General features: G+C 45.9%; 1 protein-coding gene across 3 annotated transcripts in view; it reads left to right on the top strand.

Moving 5' to 3' along the window:
* The window catches only part of LOC138952778 (protein unc-79 homolog), a 294,903-nt gene that overhangs the window by 248,600 nt on the left and 31,958 nt on the right, over window positions 1–14,345 (top strand). For all 3 annotated transcript variants that reach the window (XM_070324505.1, XM_070324504.1, XM_070324503.1), the window contains 4 exons: window positions 661–903; window positions 2,450–2,488; window positions 7,883–7,998; window positions 8,232–8,317. In XM_070324505.1, coding sequence (XP_070180606.1) covers window positions 661–903; window positions 2,450–2,488; window positions 7,883–7,998; window positions 8,232–8,317 — 484 coding nt within the window. The remainder of the gene's footprint in view (window positions 1–660; window positions 904–2,449; window positions 2,489–7,882; window positions 7,999–8,231; window positions 8,318–14,345) is intronic.

Below are 14,345 nucleotides of genomic sequence, written 5' to 3'. Positions count from 1 at the left end.
ATAAGCTATATGAATGACTGAATGTCCACATACAACTTACAAGTCGAATGACGCCGTCCATTATGCTGGCTAGCTTTGCGCATGAATTCATTGACATGAATTTCGACTGCGGAGGATTTTGGCAAGCTGAAAACAGGCACGGGCAGGTTTTAGTGGAAAAAGTAAGTGTTTTTAATGAAAACGTCGGAGTAATGGGATAAATAGCTTACACACCTCGTCCTGAATATCTTGCATATTTTCCCTCTGGTCGATTTTCAGGTATTACCTCGCCAAAGGCTCGGTAATACCTGAAAATCGACCCTCGGGAAAATATGCAAGATGATCAGAACTCGGAGTGTGTAACCTATATATACACTGTGGGGACATTTGTAGGGACACCAGGTTGTCATCTCATCACAGGTACCAGTCTGTATTATAATTTTCTGCACCATGAAAGGTGATAACTTTGGAAAGAGGCTAATTCATTTGACTCGATTACAGATACAGATATACTGATGGCTGCCCCCAAAGTTGTTGACAACATTGAGTCTGAATTTGTAATTTTAAAAAAACCAAAAAGCAAAATCAGATTTTGTTCAGCTGTGGTTTGAACTGGATGTATTTCGCCAGTCTTGTGGTTGCATGTTGCTGTAAGAAAGAAATGCATGTTGATGTTTGCAGTCGACGGTCAAGACGTGCAGAGCTGCTGGCCAAAGCCCAGTGGAGCGGGGCTAAAAAGGCGCAGTCCAACGCTCGGTATGGAGAGAACGTGATGGTGGAGCGATGCAGCGAGTGCAACTTGGTGCTGGAGCAGTACGACGATGAGACCATCGGGCTGTGCATCACCGTGTTGGCCACCTTCATCCACAGGGAACCCACCCTTGCCACCCCCATGCTGCTCAACATGCTGCAGTGTGTCTCCAGGTGCCAGTCACTTCACACATATCTCTGTCTGTCTGTCTGTCTGTCTGTCTGTCTGTGCCTTTGTGTGTGTGTCTGTTTGGTAAAGACAGGCAATAATGTTCTTGTTCTTGTTTTCATAACAAAGAGTACAATACTTCGCTACTCTGACAAATCCAGCAAGGTATGAGACACCTTGCAGCAAAGTACCTAGTTTTTAAAACGCAGAGCGCAAAGTTTACAAATCTGCTCCGGTCACTCAATCAACAGAATGTTCAGATGGTCTCACAGATCTACAGGTAAAGATAACTTGAAAGGCAGTGAAACTGAGCATCACACACTTCATGTTTATCATTGTTCTCTCTCTCTCACTCTCTCTGTATTGACCTGCATAAGACCAGTCTTGCTTTTTCGGGTACTTCAGTTTGGAATTCACTTCCATCATCCTTTACAATTTTTTTGTGCATGCATCACTTGGACGGAAATATGTCACATGGAAGATATGAGGTCTTGGCCTGAGTGTTTTGCAGTTTAGAGTTACCTGGCCTGAGTGTTTTGCAGCAAAGAGTTAATTAGCAGATTCATCACCATGCTGATGTTGGCTACCTATCACTAAGAAGACACTAAGAAGTGTGTGTGAGAGAATTGAATTGAACTTTATTTAACAAGGATTAAGATTTAAGGCTACGCCTTTTCTTACAATCTGTCCTTGGGACGCATAGACACACAATTATATAATTAAAAAATTAAAATTAAAAAGTTAAAAAGTTAACCAACAAAAGGTCGGAAAACTTCAGCAGTGATAAAAAGATGACGATGATGATGACAATGGTGATGATGATAATGATGATGATGATGAAGATGAGGCATAAAGAGCATACATATGTGGTTATTCATAAAATCAAATGCATACTATGCAGGTAATTATAAATACAAGCTGGTAGCAATCGAACATGTAGCAATAGTACAACAAAAATATGTTCAGAATATACATTGCACAGCATATCTTTGACGTAATACTAAGTGTGGTAAATCAAAAGGCGTTAAACTACTCAGACATTAAGTGGATTTTAACACATTTTTTAAAACTTTTTAATGACTTTAAGTGCTTAAAGGATGATGGAAGTGAATTCCAAACTGAAGTACCCGAAAAAGCAAGACTGGTCTTATGCAGGTCAATACAGAGAGAGTGAGAGAGAGAGAACAATGATAAACATGAAGTGTGTGATGCTCAGTTTCACTGCCTTTCAAGTTATCTTTACCTGTAGATCTGTGAGACCATCTGAACATTCTGTTGATTGAGTGACCGGAGCAGATTTGTAAACTTTGCGCTCTGCGTTTTAAAAACTAGGTACTTTGCTGCAAGGTGTCTCATACCTTGCTGGATTTGTCAGAGTAGCGAAGTATTGTACTCTTTGTTATGAAAACAAGAACAAGAACATTATTGCCTGTCTTTACCAAACAGAAATTTAGCTTTAGGCCTGCCTCATATGTAAAAAAATTATGTTGAACAAAAGCATAAAACATGTTTTTTTTAACTGATTAATATATTTAAGAGTTTGTTTTTCAGAATTGCCTCCAGCAATCAGTATTCTTGGCAAGCTGAAAGGTATGTACACCACTCTGTATTTAATACTACATATCGTCGCTGTAATTCACAAATCTCGTATCTCAATTTTTGAGGTTTTGGAGCTAAAAAAGTAGGTAGCTCCCTTATTGTTTGGCCCATGTGGTGAGAAAAGCTCGAATCTCCAGTTAGTTAGTTAGCTGTTGCTTTTCGGGTCCAGCGGACCATAATAGGCCAAATCAGGACCCCCTCGAATCTCCAGCTGCTTTTAAAATGAGAAAACGTTCTTGAGAAAAAACTCGTATCTTCATTTGTTTCAAGGGAGCGCCAGAAAAAAAAATGCTTACAGTACCACTTACAATTTTTTTGTGCATGCATCACTTGGACGGAAATATGTCACATGGAAGATATGAGGTCTTGGCCTGAGTGTTTTGCAGTTTAGAGTTACCTGGCCTGAGTGTTTTGCAGCAAAGAGTTAATTGGCCTGAGTGTTTTGCAGCAAAGTGTTAGTTAGCCTGAGAGAGAGTTTTGCAGCAAAGACTTACCTGGCCTGAGAGTTTTGCAGCAAAGAGTTAACTGGCCTGAGTGTTTTGCAGCAAAGAGTTACCTGGCCTGAGTGTTTTGCAGCAAAGAGTTAACTGGCCTGAGAGTTTTGCAGCAAAGAGTTAACTTGCCTGAATGTTTTGCAGCAAAGAGTTAATTGGCCTGAGTGTTTTTCAGCAAAGAGTTAGTTGGCCTGAGTGTTTTGTAGCAAAGAGTTACCTGGCCTGAGAGTTTTGCAGCAAAGAGTTAATTGGCCTGAGTGTTTTGCAGCAAAGTATTAATTGGCCTGAGTGTTTTGTAGCAAAAAGTTAATTGGCCTGAGTGTTTGCCAGTGAAGAGTTAATTGGCCTGAGTGTTTTGTAGCAAAAAGTTAATTGGCCAGAGTGTTTTACAGTGAAGAGTTAATTGGCCTGAGTGTTTTGCAGCAAAGAGGTAATACTCCGTCACGGCGGAGGGCTGACCGTGCACCCAAAAGCGGACTCTACCAAATGGGTATTTTTTGAAAGCTTGGGACCTGCCAAACATAAAAATCGATGTTAACAAGAAATATTCAAGGGCGCACTTTCTCTTCTCAGTCAAAATTCAACTATACCCTGAAGAGTGATGCACGAGCATTTCAGACGCTTGCCTCTGAAAAAAGAAGTTCTCAGCCAAATTACGAACTCAAACTGGTACGTTTTACATATAAATGTGTTAGTTGGTATCTTTTGATTATCACAAAACAATTTGCGACTGCTTTGGCCGAGGATGCTGGTGACAGTATCATTATTATGAACCCTACCCTAAATCCAGGAAAGACGTCGTTCAAAATGTAGGTAAGTTTTGATTAAAAATAAATTCACACAAGACTAGTAATGTTGTTTGGCTTCAATGGATATATTTTCGTCAAGTATGATGTCTTTACATAATATCTGTATAATATGAATGGATTTGAACCATATACTATGTCATCATGACCTTCCAATCTTCCGAACCCCCAGCCCAGTAAAGCGTGCGAGACGTTTCCTGAAAAAATGTCGCTTTGTGGTGCGAGTTCAGTGTGACATGATTAGTTTCCAGAACCCCATTTCTGACTTTCAAAGTTTATCTACATACATTTAGCAATGCACGAGCAAAATATGACAACCTAATGGTGCCTTTTGGTTTAATGCTATGGTAAAATTGCTAGTGATAGTGTTTACAGCTTGAAACAAAACATAACAGATGGGAATAGTCTTCCTCAATCTGGTTCAGAGCATAATGTATTTTTTTTTTCAGAGGTAGCATTATTTCTGATAAGAGCTAGAGCCAATATAATGATGCTGAATATTTGAAAAATGAACTTTGTGACTCATCTGAGTAGCAAGAGAGCCTTCGTGATCGTCAGCGTAAGGCTGGCTGTCTTCAAGGCAATTCCTAGATGAACAACTTAACACTGCGTTCGATTATTCGCCCGTTTCTTAAGCTAGAGCTTTGAGACTTTACACGCGTCTAGGGCTACATGTACGCTTTACAATACGTAAAATATAGTTGACTCTCGCGTTATTTAAAGGTCACAACAAGGTCATTACCAGGCAAAAACGAGGGAAAACCGAGGGAAAGTACCATTTTCTGCAACTGTTTGCAAGAAAAAGATTTCAAATTCAATTGTTTCCTGGGATTAACGCATCTCTAGACATGACAATCATCCGATTATCAGACATCAATTGTGGAGGTCACGACAAGGTCATTACCGCGTAAAAACGAGGGAAAACCGAGGGAAAATACCATTTTCTATAACTTTTTTGTAAGTAAGAGCTTATAAACTCCATCTTCTTCTGGGATTAGCGCTGATTTCAATTACCCTGAAGTCCGAGGAAAGTTTTCTTGACCCATGCCTACTTTGAAGGTCATGACAAGGTCAAATTTTCACGTTTTCCATTTGGGAATATCTTTTACGGTCAAATAAAATACTTTCTGGACGTCAGCTATTTTCGAAGCTAAAGCTTAATTACAACTTTACACACGTCTTGGGATTTATGAGACATAACGCAAATATTGTTGACTCTCGTAATATTTAAAGGTCACACAACAAGGTCATCACCAGGTAAAACCGAAGAAAAATCGAGGGAAAGTACCATTTTCTGCAACTGTTTGTAAGAATGAACTTTCAAATTCAATTGTTTCCTGGGATTAGCGCATCTCTAGACATGACAATCATCTGATTAACAGTCATGAATTGTGGAGGTCACGACAAGGTCATTACCGGGGAAAACCGAGGGAAAATACCATTTTCTGCAACTTGTGTGTAAGTAAATGCTTTCAAACTCCATCTTCTTCTGGTATTGGCGCATCTCTAGACATGACAATCATCTGATTAACAGTCCTCAATTTTCAAGGTCACAACGAGGTCATTACCAGATCAAACCGATGGAAAACCGAGGGAAAATACCATTTTCTGCAACTTTTTTGTAAGTAAGAGCTTATAAACTCCATCTTCTTCTAGGATTAGCGCTGATTTCAATGACCCTGAAGTCTTTGGAAAGTTTTCTTGGCCCATACAATGTTTGAAGGTCATGACAAGGATGGGATTTTACACACGTCTAGGGCATTATAAGACATGAAACAAATATTGTTGACTCTCGTAATATTTAACGGTCACACAACAAGGTCATTACTGGGTAAAACGACGGAAAATATATCAACTTTATGACTCGTCTGAGTGCCAGGACAGCCGGTATGATCCTCAGAGTCAGGCTTATAGACCGCAAGGCTATCGGTAGATGAACACCTTAACATTGACTTTTTCTTCTCTCTCCCCTTCTCTTCTACCCCCATTACATCCAGCCCCGCCCACCCCCCTAGAGCCCCTGTGGGCGAAGGAAGATGTCATGAATCTGCCTCAACAGCTTTAGCTTAGAAAATAGCCGAACACAAATAGAAAACGTGTAAACTTGACCTTGTCATGACCTTCAAACTAGGCATGGGCCAAGAAAACTTTCCTCGGACTTCAGGGTCATAGAAATCAGCGCTAATTCCAGAAGAAGATGGAGTTTATAAGCTCTTACTTAAAAAAAAGTTATAGAAAATGGTATTTTCCCTCGGTTTTCTCTCGGTTCTATCTGGTAAAGACCTGGTTGTGACCTTGAAAATTGAGGACTGTTAATCAGATGATTGTCATGCCTAGAGATGCGCCAATACCAAAAGAAGATGGAGTTTGAAAGCTTTTACTTTCACACAAGTTGCAGAAAATGGTATTTTCCCTCGGTTTTCCCTCGTTTTTGCCTGGTAATGACCTTGTCGTGACCTCCACAATTGATGTCTGATAATCGGATGATTGTCATGTCTAGAGATGCGTTAATCCCCCAAAAATAATTGAATTTGAAAGCTTTTTCTAACAAACAGTTGCAGAAAATGGTACTTTCCCTCGGTTTTCCCTCGTTTTTGCCTGGTAATGACCTTGTTGTGACCTTTAAATAACGCGAGAGTCAACTATATTGTATGTATTGTAAAGCGTTCATGTAGCCCTAGACGCGTGTAAAGTTTCAAAGCTCTAGCTTAAGAAACGGGCGAATAATCGAACGCAGTGTTAAGTTGTTCATCTAGGAATTGCCTTGAAGACAGCCAGCCTTACGCTGACGATCACGAAGGCTCTTCTGCTACTCAGATGAGTCACAAAGTTCATTTTTCAAATATTCAGCATCATTATATTGGCTCTAGCTCTTATCAGAAACAATGCTACCTCTGAAAATAGAAATACATTATGCTCTGAACCAGATTGAGGAAGACTACTCCCCTCTGTTATGTTTTGTTTCAAGCTGTAAACACTATCACTAGGATTGTTTACCATAGCATTAAACCAAAAGGCACAATTAAGTTGTCATATTTTGCTCGTGCATTGCTAAATGTATGTAGATAAACTTTGAAAGTCAGAAATGGGGTTCTGGAAACTAATCATGTCACACTGAACTCGCACCACAAAGCGACATTTTTTTAGGAAACGTCTCGCACGCTTTACTGGGCTGGGGTTTAGGAAGATTGGAAGGTCATAGTGACATAGTATATGGTTCAAATCCATTCATATTTTACAGATATTATGTAAAGACATCATACTTGACGAAAATATATCCATTGAAGCCAAACAACATTACTAGTCTTGTGTGAATTTATTTTTGATCAAAACTTACCTACATTTTGGACGACGTCTTTCCTGGATTTAGGGTAGGGTTCATAATAATGATACTGTCACCAGCATCCTCGGCCAAAGCAGTCGCAAATTGTTTTGTGATAATCAAAAGATACCAACTAACACATTTATATGTAAAACGTACCAGTTTGAGTTCGTAATTTGGCTGAGAACTTCTTTTTTCAGAGGCAAGCGTCTGAAATGCTCGTGCATCACTCTTCAGGGTATAGTTGAATTTTGACTAAAAAGAGAAAGTGCGCCCTTGAATATTTCTTGTTAACATCGATTTTTATGTTTGGCAGGCCCCAAGCTTTCACAAAATACCCATTTGGTTGAGTCCGCTTTTGGGTGCACGGTCAGCCCTCCGCCGTGACGGAGTATAACTGGCCCGGTTGTTTTCCAGTGAAGAGTTAATTGGCCTGAGTGTTTTGCAGCAAAGAGGTAACTGGCCTGAGTGTTTTGCAGCAAAGTGTTAATTGGCCAGAGTGTTTTGCAGTGAAGACAGAAGAGTTAATTGGCCGGAGTATTTTGCAGCAAATAGGAAACTGACCTGAGTGTTTTGCAGCAGAGTTAACTGGACTGAGTGTTTTGCAGCAAAGAGTTAACTTGCCTGAATGTTTTGCAGCAAAGAGTTAACTGGCCTGAGTATTTTGCAGCAAAGAGTTAACTGGCCTGAGTATTTTGCAGCAAAGAGTTAATAGGCCTGACTGTTTTGCAGTAAAGAGTTAATTGGACTGAATGTTTTGCAGCAACGTGATCATCCCAGGCAACAGCATCAGCATTGCACGACAGTTCCTGCGCTGTGTGCTGCACCAGATGGCTCCCAACGCCATCTTCCCCATGCTCTTTCAGAGCAACCTGGATGGTGAGTCTTCTGGCTGCTTGGATGGTGGCTTGATTGCTTGGGTGGTTGTTTTGATGTCTCATTTGTTGGTTGCTTGGTTGGTTTGTTTTGATTAAATTATCCAGCTTGAGGTATCATATATATCTGTGCATTATTATCTTCCTATTGTTTTAATTTATTTGAATATTTGATTGTTGTAAACAAGCATTTTGGCCCAAGTTCAGTACAGTGAACAAGTTCTTGTTTGTGTGCAGATCCAAATTTTTTCAAGACAATGGCGTCTGCATTGATGGACTTCAATGAACTGCCCTCCCATGCTCCACTCCTTCACCTGCTGGAGGTGAGTGTGTTTTCAGGTGTCATGGCGGTGACCAGTAGGTAAGTAAGTTCAATGGTTAAAACTTGCGTCAATAGTTGTGATTTGACCACAGGCAACAGCATCAGCATTGCACGACAGTAGGTTAAAAACACTTAGTCCGTCAAATTGACAGTATTCTTACTCTGAGATACTACTATTCCAACCTTCGAGCCAAATTAAATTACATATTCTTACTCCGAATAAAATAAAAGCATTGACGCAGTCTATGATGCTTAGGTCTGAAAAGGCTACCCGTCTTAAAAAAGTTTTAAAGGGAAGCAACCCAACCACAAAAGGAAAACATAGCCATGGTAATGACCATATACCCAGGGAGTTACCTCCCGTACAGGTGTATGTGACGTCACCACCACTGCTATACCACGTGGTACCATCATTCGGCTTTTTCAGACTACTGATGACAGGTCGTGTTTTTGAAGGCTCTGTGAGTTTGTGGAGTTTCTGTTCGACACCCACCGACCACCTACCCGTCTATTCATCTTCTACCGTGTAGTTGGTGAGACCTTTCCATTATCTTGCTTGTAGTAAGAAAATTTGGTTCGTTATTGATAATTTTCTGTCCTGTTGGACTTGTGAATTTCGTCAGTAACGTGTGTTGTTATTGTTGGCCGCCATTTGTATTTTGGTCAACATGTCAGAGAGCGCTAGTAAACGGGGGAAAAGGAGATGTCAATGCAAAATAAAGCCTAAATCGTCCTCTACAGTTCCTAAACCTCCCTTGTTAGCTGTACTTACGGACAAAGAGAAGAATGTTATCATGTCTGTTCCCATTTCTTCACCCGCCGACCACGCCGTGGTTGGGTGTCGTGCTACTACTAGTGTTACGTCGTCTGCTTGCTCGTCCTCCGTTTCTTCGGATGGGCAAGCTTCGCTTGTGACTTCATTATTGAGTTCGCTGGTTCCAGAAATCCGCAACTTAGTGCGTGACGAATTGAAACGTGCTACTCCTGCCGAAAGCCTGGTACATCCGCCGGCGGTGAGCGATTCTCGCTCTTTGGCGTCTGTGTCCTTTCCGGTTGCGGCTGCATCCGGTGATGCTGGAACTTCCTATGCTCCTTCTGCTTCCTCCGGAAGCTTACCAGGTATGTCGAGCTTGTCCACCGGCTCCCGTGAAGCCACCGGACTGTCCCTGCCGGGACGGAGCTCACTTGGCCAGGGTCACTCCCTGCTTCCTGTTCAGTTTCGTCCAGTACACAGTGCGTGTGCGTTCGACTCTGAGCAAAGGCGGTTTCCTTCGGAAGTCGCGTTTCCGGGTTTTCCCGGAAACGAAGGTCCTCCTTCACACTCACACTCAGAGGTGGTGGCTGGAGTCGACCGTGGACTGGCCTCAGGGCAACAGGGCTTCCGGCCCCAGTCTTCATGCCTTGCGTTTCCGCATCAAGGTGCGTTTACGTCGGGTGTGTTTCCGGCTCAGTCTGGATTAGCCTTTCTCTCACCGGACACTCCTTCGCGGATGTCTGCGTGTGCGGATCAGCTTCCGCCCTACGGACGGACAGGGAGTGTTTCCTTTCACCAAGGTGTTGGGTCGTCACCCCTTCCCGGTCCTGTGGTTTCTGGCACGCCCTCATCGCTTTCGTTCCTGCCTTCAGGTATGGATACCAGACAGGAGGGTGCTAGTGTGGACGGATTTCCTGTTTCGGGTTTTCCCGTTCATCAGCCTACCGCGGATTCAGTTGACTTCGGTCACGACGTGGCTCACAGCTATTCTGACACGCAGTCAGTAGCCAGCGAGCAATCACGCTCGGGGTTTCCGGCTCAGCTTAAGCTTGCTTTGGAAGCTGCGGCTGAGGTAACTTCCCGGTATTTTCCGGAAGGCGCTTCAGCCAAGGTTGACTCCGTTTCCGCTGCTCCTTCAACGATGGCGGACTTCCGTTATGCAAGGGGGGGAGATGCCCGTTTCCGGTTCGCGGAATCCCCCTCTATAGCATACCAGCTTTCGCAAGTTTTTGCTCGTCCACCTCCTGCCGGAAGTGGTTTGCCAAGCACTCCTGTTCCGTTACTCGTGCCGCACGGCCCGTTTCCGGAAGAGGCTCGTGCGTACCTTGCTTCAGCAGCCCAAGCATCTTCGTTTGTACCTTCGGGTCACAAGAAGTTCGCTTTGCCGAAGTTGTCTCGCAATCTGCTGGCATCGTTTGCTCTTCCGCGTACACCGTTGACGGTGACGCCGGACTTGCTACACCTCTTGGCCAAGCCAATCAAGAGTACCTCGGGCACTGTGTTGTCCGATCAAACTCTTTTGGCTTCCGAAGAGATCAATCGCCAACTTCTGGAATTGTCCTCCATTTCGGAGACTCTTATCAGATCTCTTTCTCGTGCTCTCACCGAGACCCTCGATCCGTTCGTTCTCAGTCAGGAGCAAGACGCTGATGACGTTTCAACGCTTCTCTCCGCCCTGGCCAGGGTGAATGAGGAGCTGATGCGCCTCTCGGCTCTGCAGTACGTGCATTCTGTTTCGTGTCGTCGGGATCTTTTCCTAGCGCATTCGCAGTTCTCAGAACAAACGACGCTCGACACACTCAGAGCTTCCCCTGTCGTGGACGGTCCACTGTTCGGTCAGCTGGTCTTCGATGCACGAAGATCAGAGATCCAGACCAACAGGGACCAGCAGTTTTCGGACTACTCCCTTCAGGCTTTCAAGCAGGCCAAGACGTCTCAGTTCAAGCCCTCTCAGGCTTCTGGGTCGTCTAAGCCAGCTAGCACGAAGCAGACTAAGCCTTCTTCTCAACCCTCTTCTAAGGGTTCGAGAAAGAGGTCAGCGTCCGGCAGGGGGCGAGGCGGCTCTACCAGCAAGCCTCACTCCCAATGAAGTGTTCCCGGTCCCACCCCCCCTCCGCCCTCCACTCTGGTGATGGCGGGGGGCCCCTCCCGGGCTCTTTCTCATTGGCTGGGTTCCGTGCACAGTCAATGGATTCTGGGAGTGGTGGGATCGGGCTTTCGCCTGCTCTGGCAGGACAGAAAGGCTCCTCTTTCCCGGCGTCCGCCGGCCTGCAAGCCCCCCTCCTCTCAGGAGGCAAGGTCCGTCCTTCAGGCGGAAATTGTCACACTGTTACAGAAGGGCGCAGTGGAGAGAGTCGTAGACCACAGCTCTCTGGGGTTTTACGGGCGGCTCTTTGCCGTTCCCAAAGCCTCAGGAGGGTGGCGCCCCGTCCTGGACCTGTCGTATCTCAATACTTTCTTGAGAACGATACGGTTCAAGATGGAGACGCCGGCTTCGGTCAGAGACTCACTCCGTCCAGGAGACTGGGTGACCTCCATAGATCTGACAGATGCATACTTCCACATCCTCATGCATCCGTCCGACCGGAAATGGCTTCGTTTCCGGTGGGACGATCAGGTCTATCAGTTCCGCGCACTTCCCTTCGGGCTGTCCCTCGCACCGTGGGTCTTCACCATGGTGGTGAGGCAGCTATGCGCACTGGTAAGGTCACAGGGTATCCGACTCAGAGCATATCTGGACGATTGGCTCATCATGAACCAAACCCAGACAGGTTGCTCGAGTCATACTCAGTCGGTTCTGCGTCAAGCCCACTTGTTGGGTTTTTCGGTCAACCGATCAAAGTCGGAGCTGGTCCCGTCGCAGACGTTCACTTATCTGGGTATGTCTTTCTGCACGGTCGCTTGGACTGTCCAACCCTCTCAGAGACGGGTGGACAAGCTTCAAGCCCAGATTCACTCCACTTTGCCTCTCCTGCGGGCTTCCCTCCGGATGCTGGCCTCCATCTTGGGACAGATGGAGTCCATGGCTCTCTTGGTGCCTCTGGGCAGAGTTCACAAGCGGCCTTTTCAGCTTGCTCTGAAACCGTACGTGGACTCTACCAATGTGGACTGGAACGTCCTCGTCCCTCTCCAGGGATGGTTTCAGTCAGCGACCCTTCCGTGGTTAGACACGGCTTGGGTCTGCAGGGGCGTGCCGATCGTGTTGCCCCCACCAGACACGGACCTTTTCACGGACGCGTCTTTGCTGGGGTGGGGAGCGCACACAGACCGACAGACTGCGTCGGGCCTGTGGTCGGCAGAGCAGAGCCAGTGGCACATAAACTTGCTAGAGCTCGAGGCCGTGGCCCTGGCTCTAGCGGAGTTTCGGCCCTCCCTTCACGCCAAGCATGTTCGTCTGTTTACAGACAACACGACTGTGGCAGCTTATCTGAACAAGCAGGGGGGGTCGCGGTCCCCGTCTCTCTCGAGCAGAACCTGCGAGATTCTGGTCTGGTGCTGGCAACACCAGATCACTCTCACAGCCAGGTACCTGCCGGGGAGCTTGAACACTTTGGCGGATGCGCTCAGTCGCTCCGGCAAAGTGCTTCAATCAGAGTGGACGATCACTCACGGGGCACTGCTTCGTCTCTGGGCCCTCGTCCCAAAGCCTCAGGTGGATCTCTTTGCCACCCGTTTCTCGAAGAGGCTGCCGATCTTCGTCTCGCCATTCCCGGATCCCGAGGCTTGGCAGACGGATGCGTTGGCATTTCCATGGACAGGGCTACAGGCCTACGCCTTTCCCCCATTCCAGTTACTCGGCCGAGTAATTCGGAAGGCGGAAATGGAAGGTCCGGAACTTCTGTTGGTCGCTCCTCTGTGGCCCTCACAGGCTTGGTTCCCGGACCTTCTGAGGATCGCCCACGGTCCGCCAATTCTCCTCTCTCTCGTAAGAGGAGAGTTGGTGCAGCCTCGAACCGGCATACCACACGAGGATCCCTCAGTTCTGAGACTTCACGTGTGGAGGTTGTACGGTCCTCTCTGAGGCGTTCCGGTGCTTCTGAACAGACGCTGGACTTGGTGGAACGCTCTCATAGAGCTTCCACCTCGTCTGTGTACGCGTCACATTGGAAGGCCTGGGCTTCCTGGTGTCATGGCCGTGGTTTGAACGCGCTAGCACCTCGTTCTATGCACGTGGCAAACCACCTTGCTTCTCTCTCTTCTCAGGGAGCTTCTGCTTCTGCCTTGAGAGTTCGGAGATCTGCCATTGCTGTCACCCTACGGCAGATTGGCCGCTCTATTGACGTTAGCGGCGTCATTTCGAGGGTGATTAAGGGTGCTGCCCTTAAAGAGATTTCTTCGCGCACTCACATGCCGAAATGGGATCTTTTTCTGGTCCTGGAGTTTCTATGTTCCGCAGAGTTTGAACCTTTGCTCAACGCTAGTTTCGCAAACCTGACACGCAAAACTCTCTTTCTTCTGCTAGTAGCATCTGCGCGCAGAGGTAGCGAGATCCATGCCCTCTCGGGAAGTCCGGAGGACATTTCACATGAGCCCGATGGCTCCATTACGTTGCGTTTTCGGCCAGACTTCCTGGCTAAGAACCAGGCCCCAGACCAGGCCTCTCCTCTGGTTCGCGTTAAGCCGTTGACTTGTATTCTGGCTCCTGGAGACCCGGATTCCGTCAATTGTCCCGTGCGAGCCCTTGACATCTACCTTGCCCGGTCACTACCGCTCAGGTCAAAATTCCAAAAGCTCCTATTTATCTCCATAAACACTGTGAGAAATAAGGATATTGCAAAGACGACTATGGCTCGGTGGGTGTCAACACTGATTAAGCAAGCTTACGAGTGGAACCTGTCAAAGGGGGGGGGCTCTGCCTGCCTTTCCCCTGGACTCTGCCCGAGCCCATGAAACCAGGGCGTGGGCGTCCTCGTTGGCTGTCCTTCGCTCTCGTAAACTGGACGAGGTGCTACGCACTGCTTATTGGCGCTCTGAGGATGTCTTCCTGAATTACTACCTCAGAGACGTTTCTGCCTTGCGGCAAGATGGTTCGAGGACGCTTCCTGCTATGATCGCAGGTGGCCAGTTCCTGGTCAGGGTTTGAGGTGAGTTAGATTTTTTCATTCCCACCGCCTTGTTGAAGCTATCTGCTTTTATGTGATTCGGAGTAAGAATATGTAATTTAATCGAAAATTTTTAAGTAAATTTTCATTTGATTAATATATACTGTTCAAAAAAAGAAACGCATAGTTGCTACTTGCCAAATTTGTTTTATTTTTCGAAAAAATTAACAGAA

The sequence above is a fragment of the Littorina saxatilis genome, linkage group LG17, assembly GCF_037325665.1.
Source record: "Littorina saxatilis isolate snail1 linkage group LG17, US_GU_Lsax_2.0, whole genome shotgun sequence".
In the NCBI taxonomy this organism is placed as follows: Eukaryota; Metazoa; Mollusca; class Gastropoda; order Littorinimorpha; family Littorinidae; genus Littorina; species Littorina saxatilis.
The sequence above is the reverse complement of the archived record's forward strand: the minus strand, read 5'-3'. Positions and strand labels throughout refer to the sequence as shown.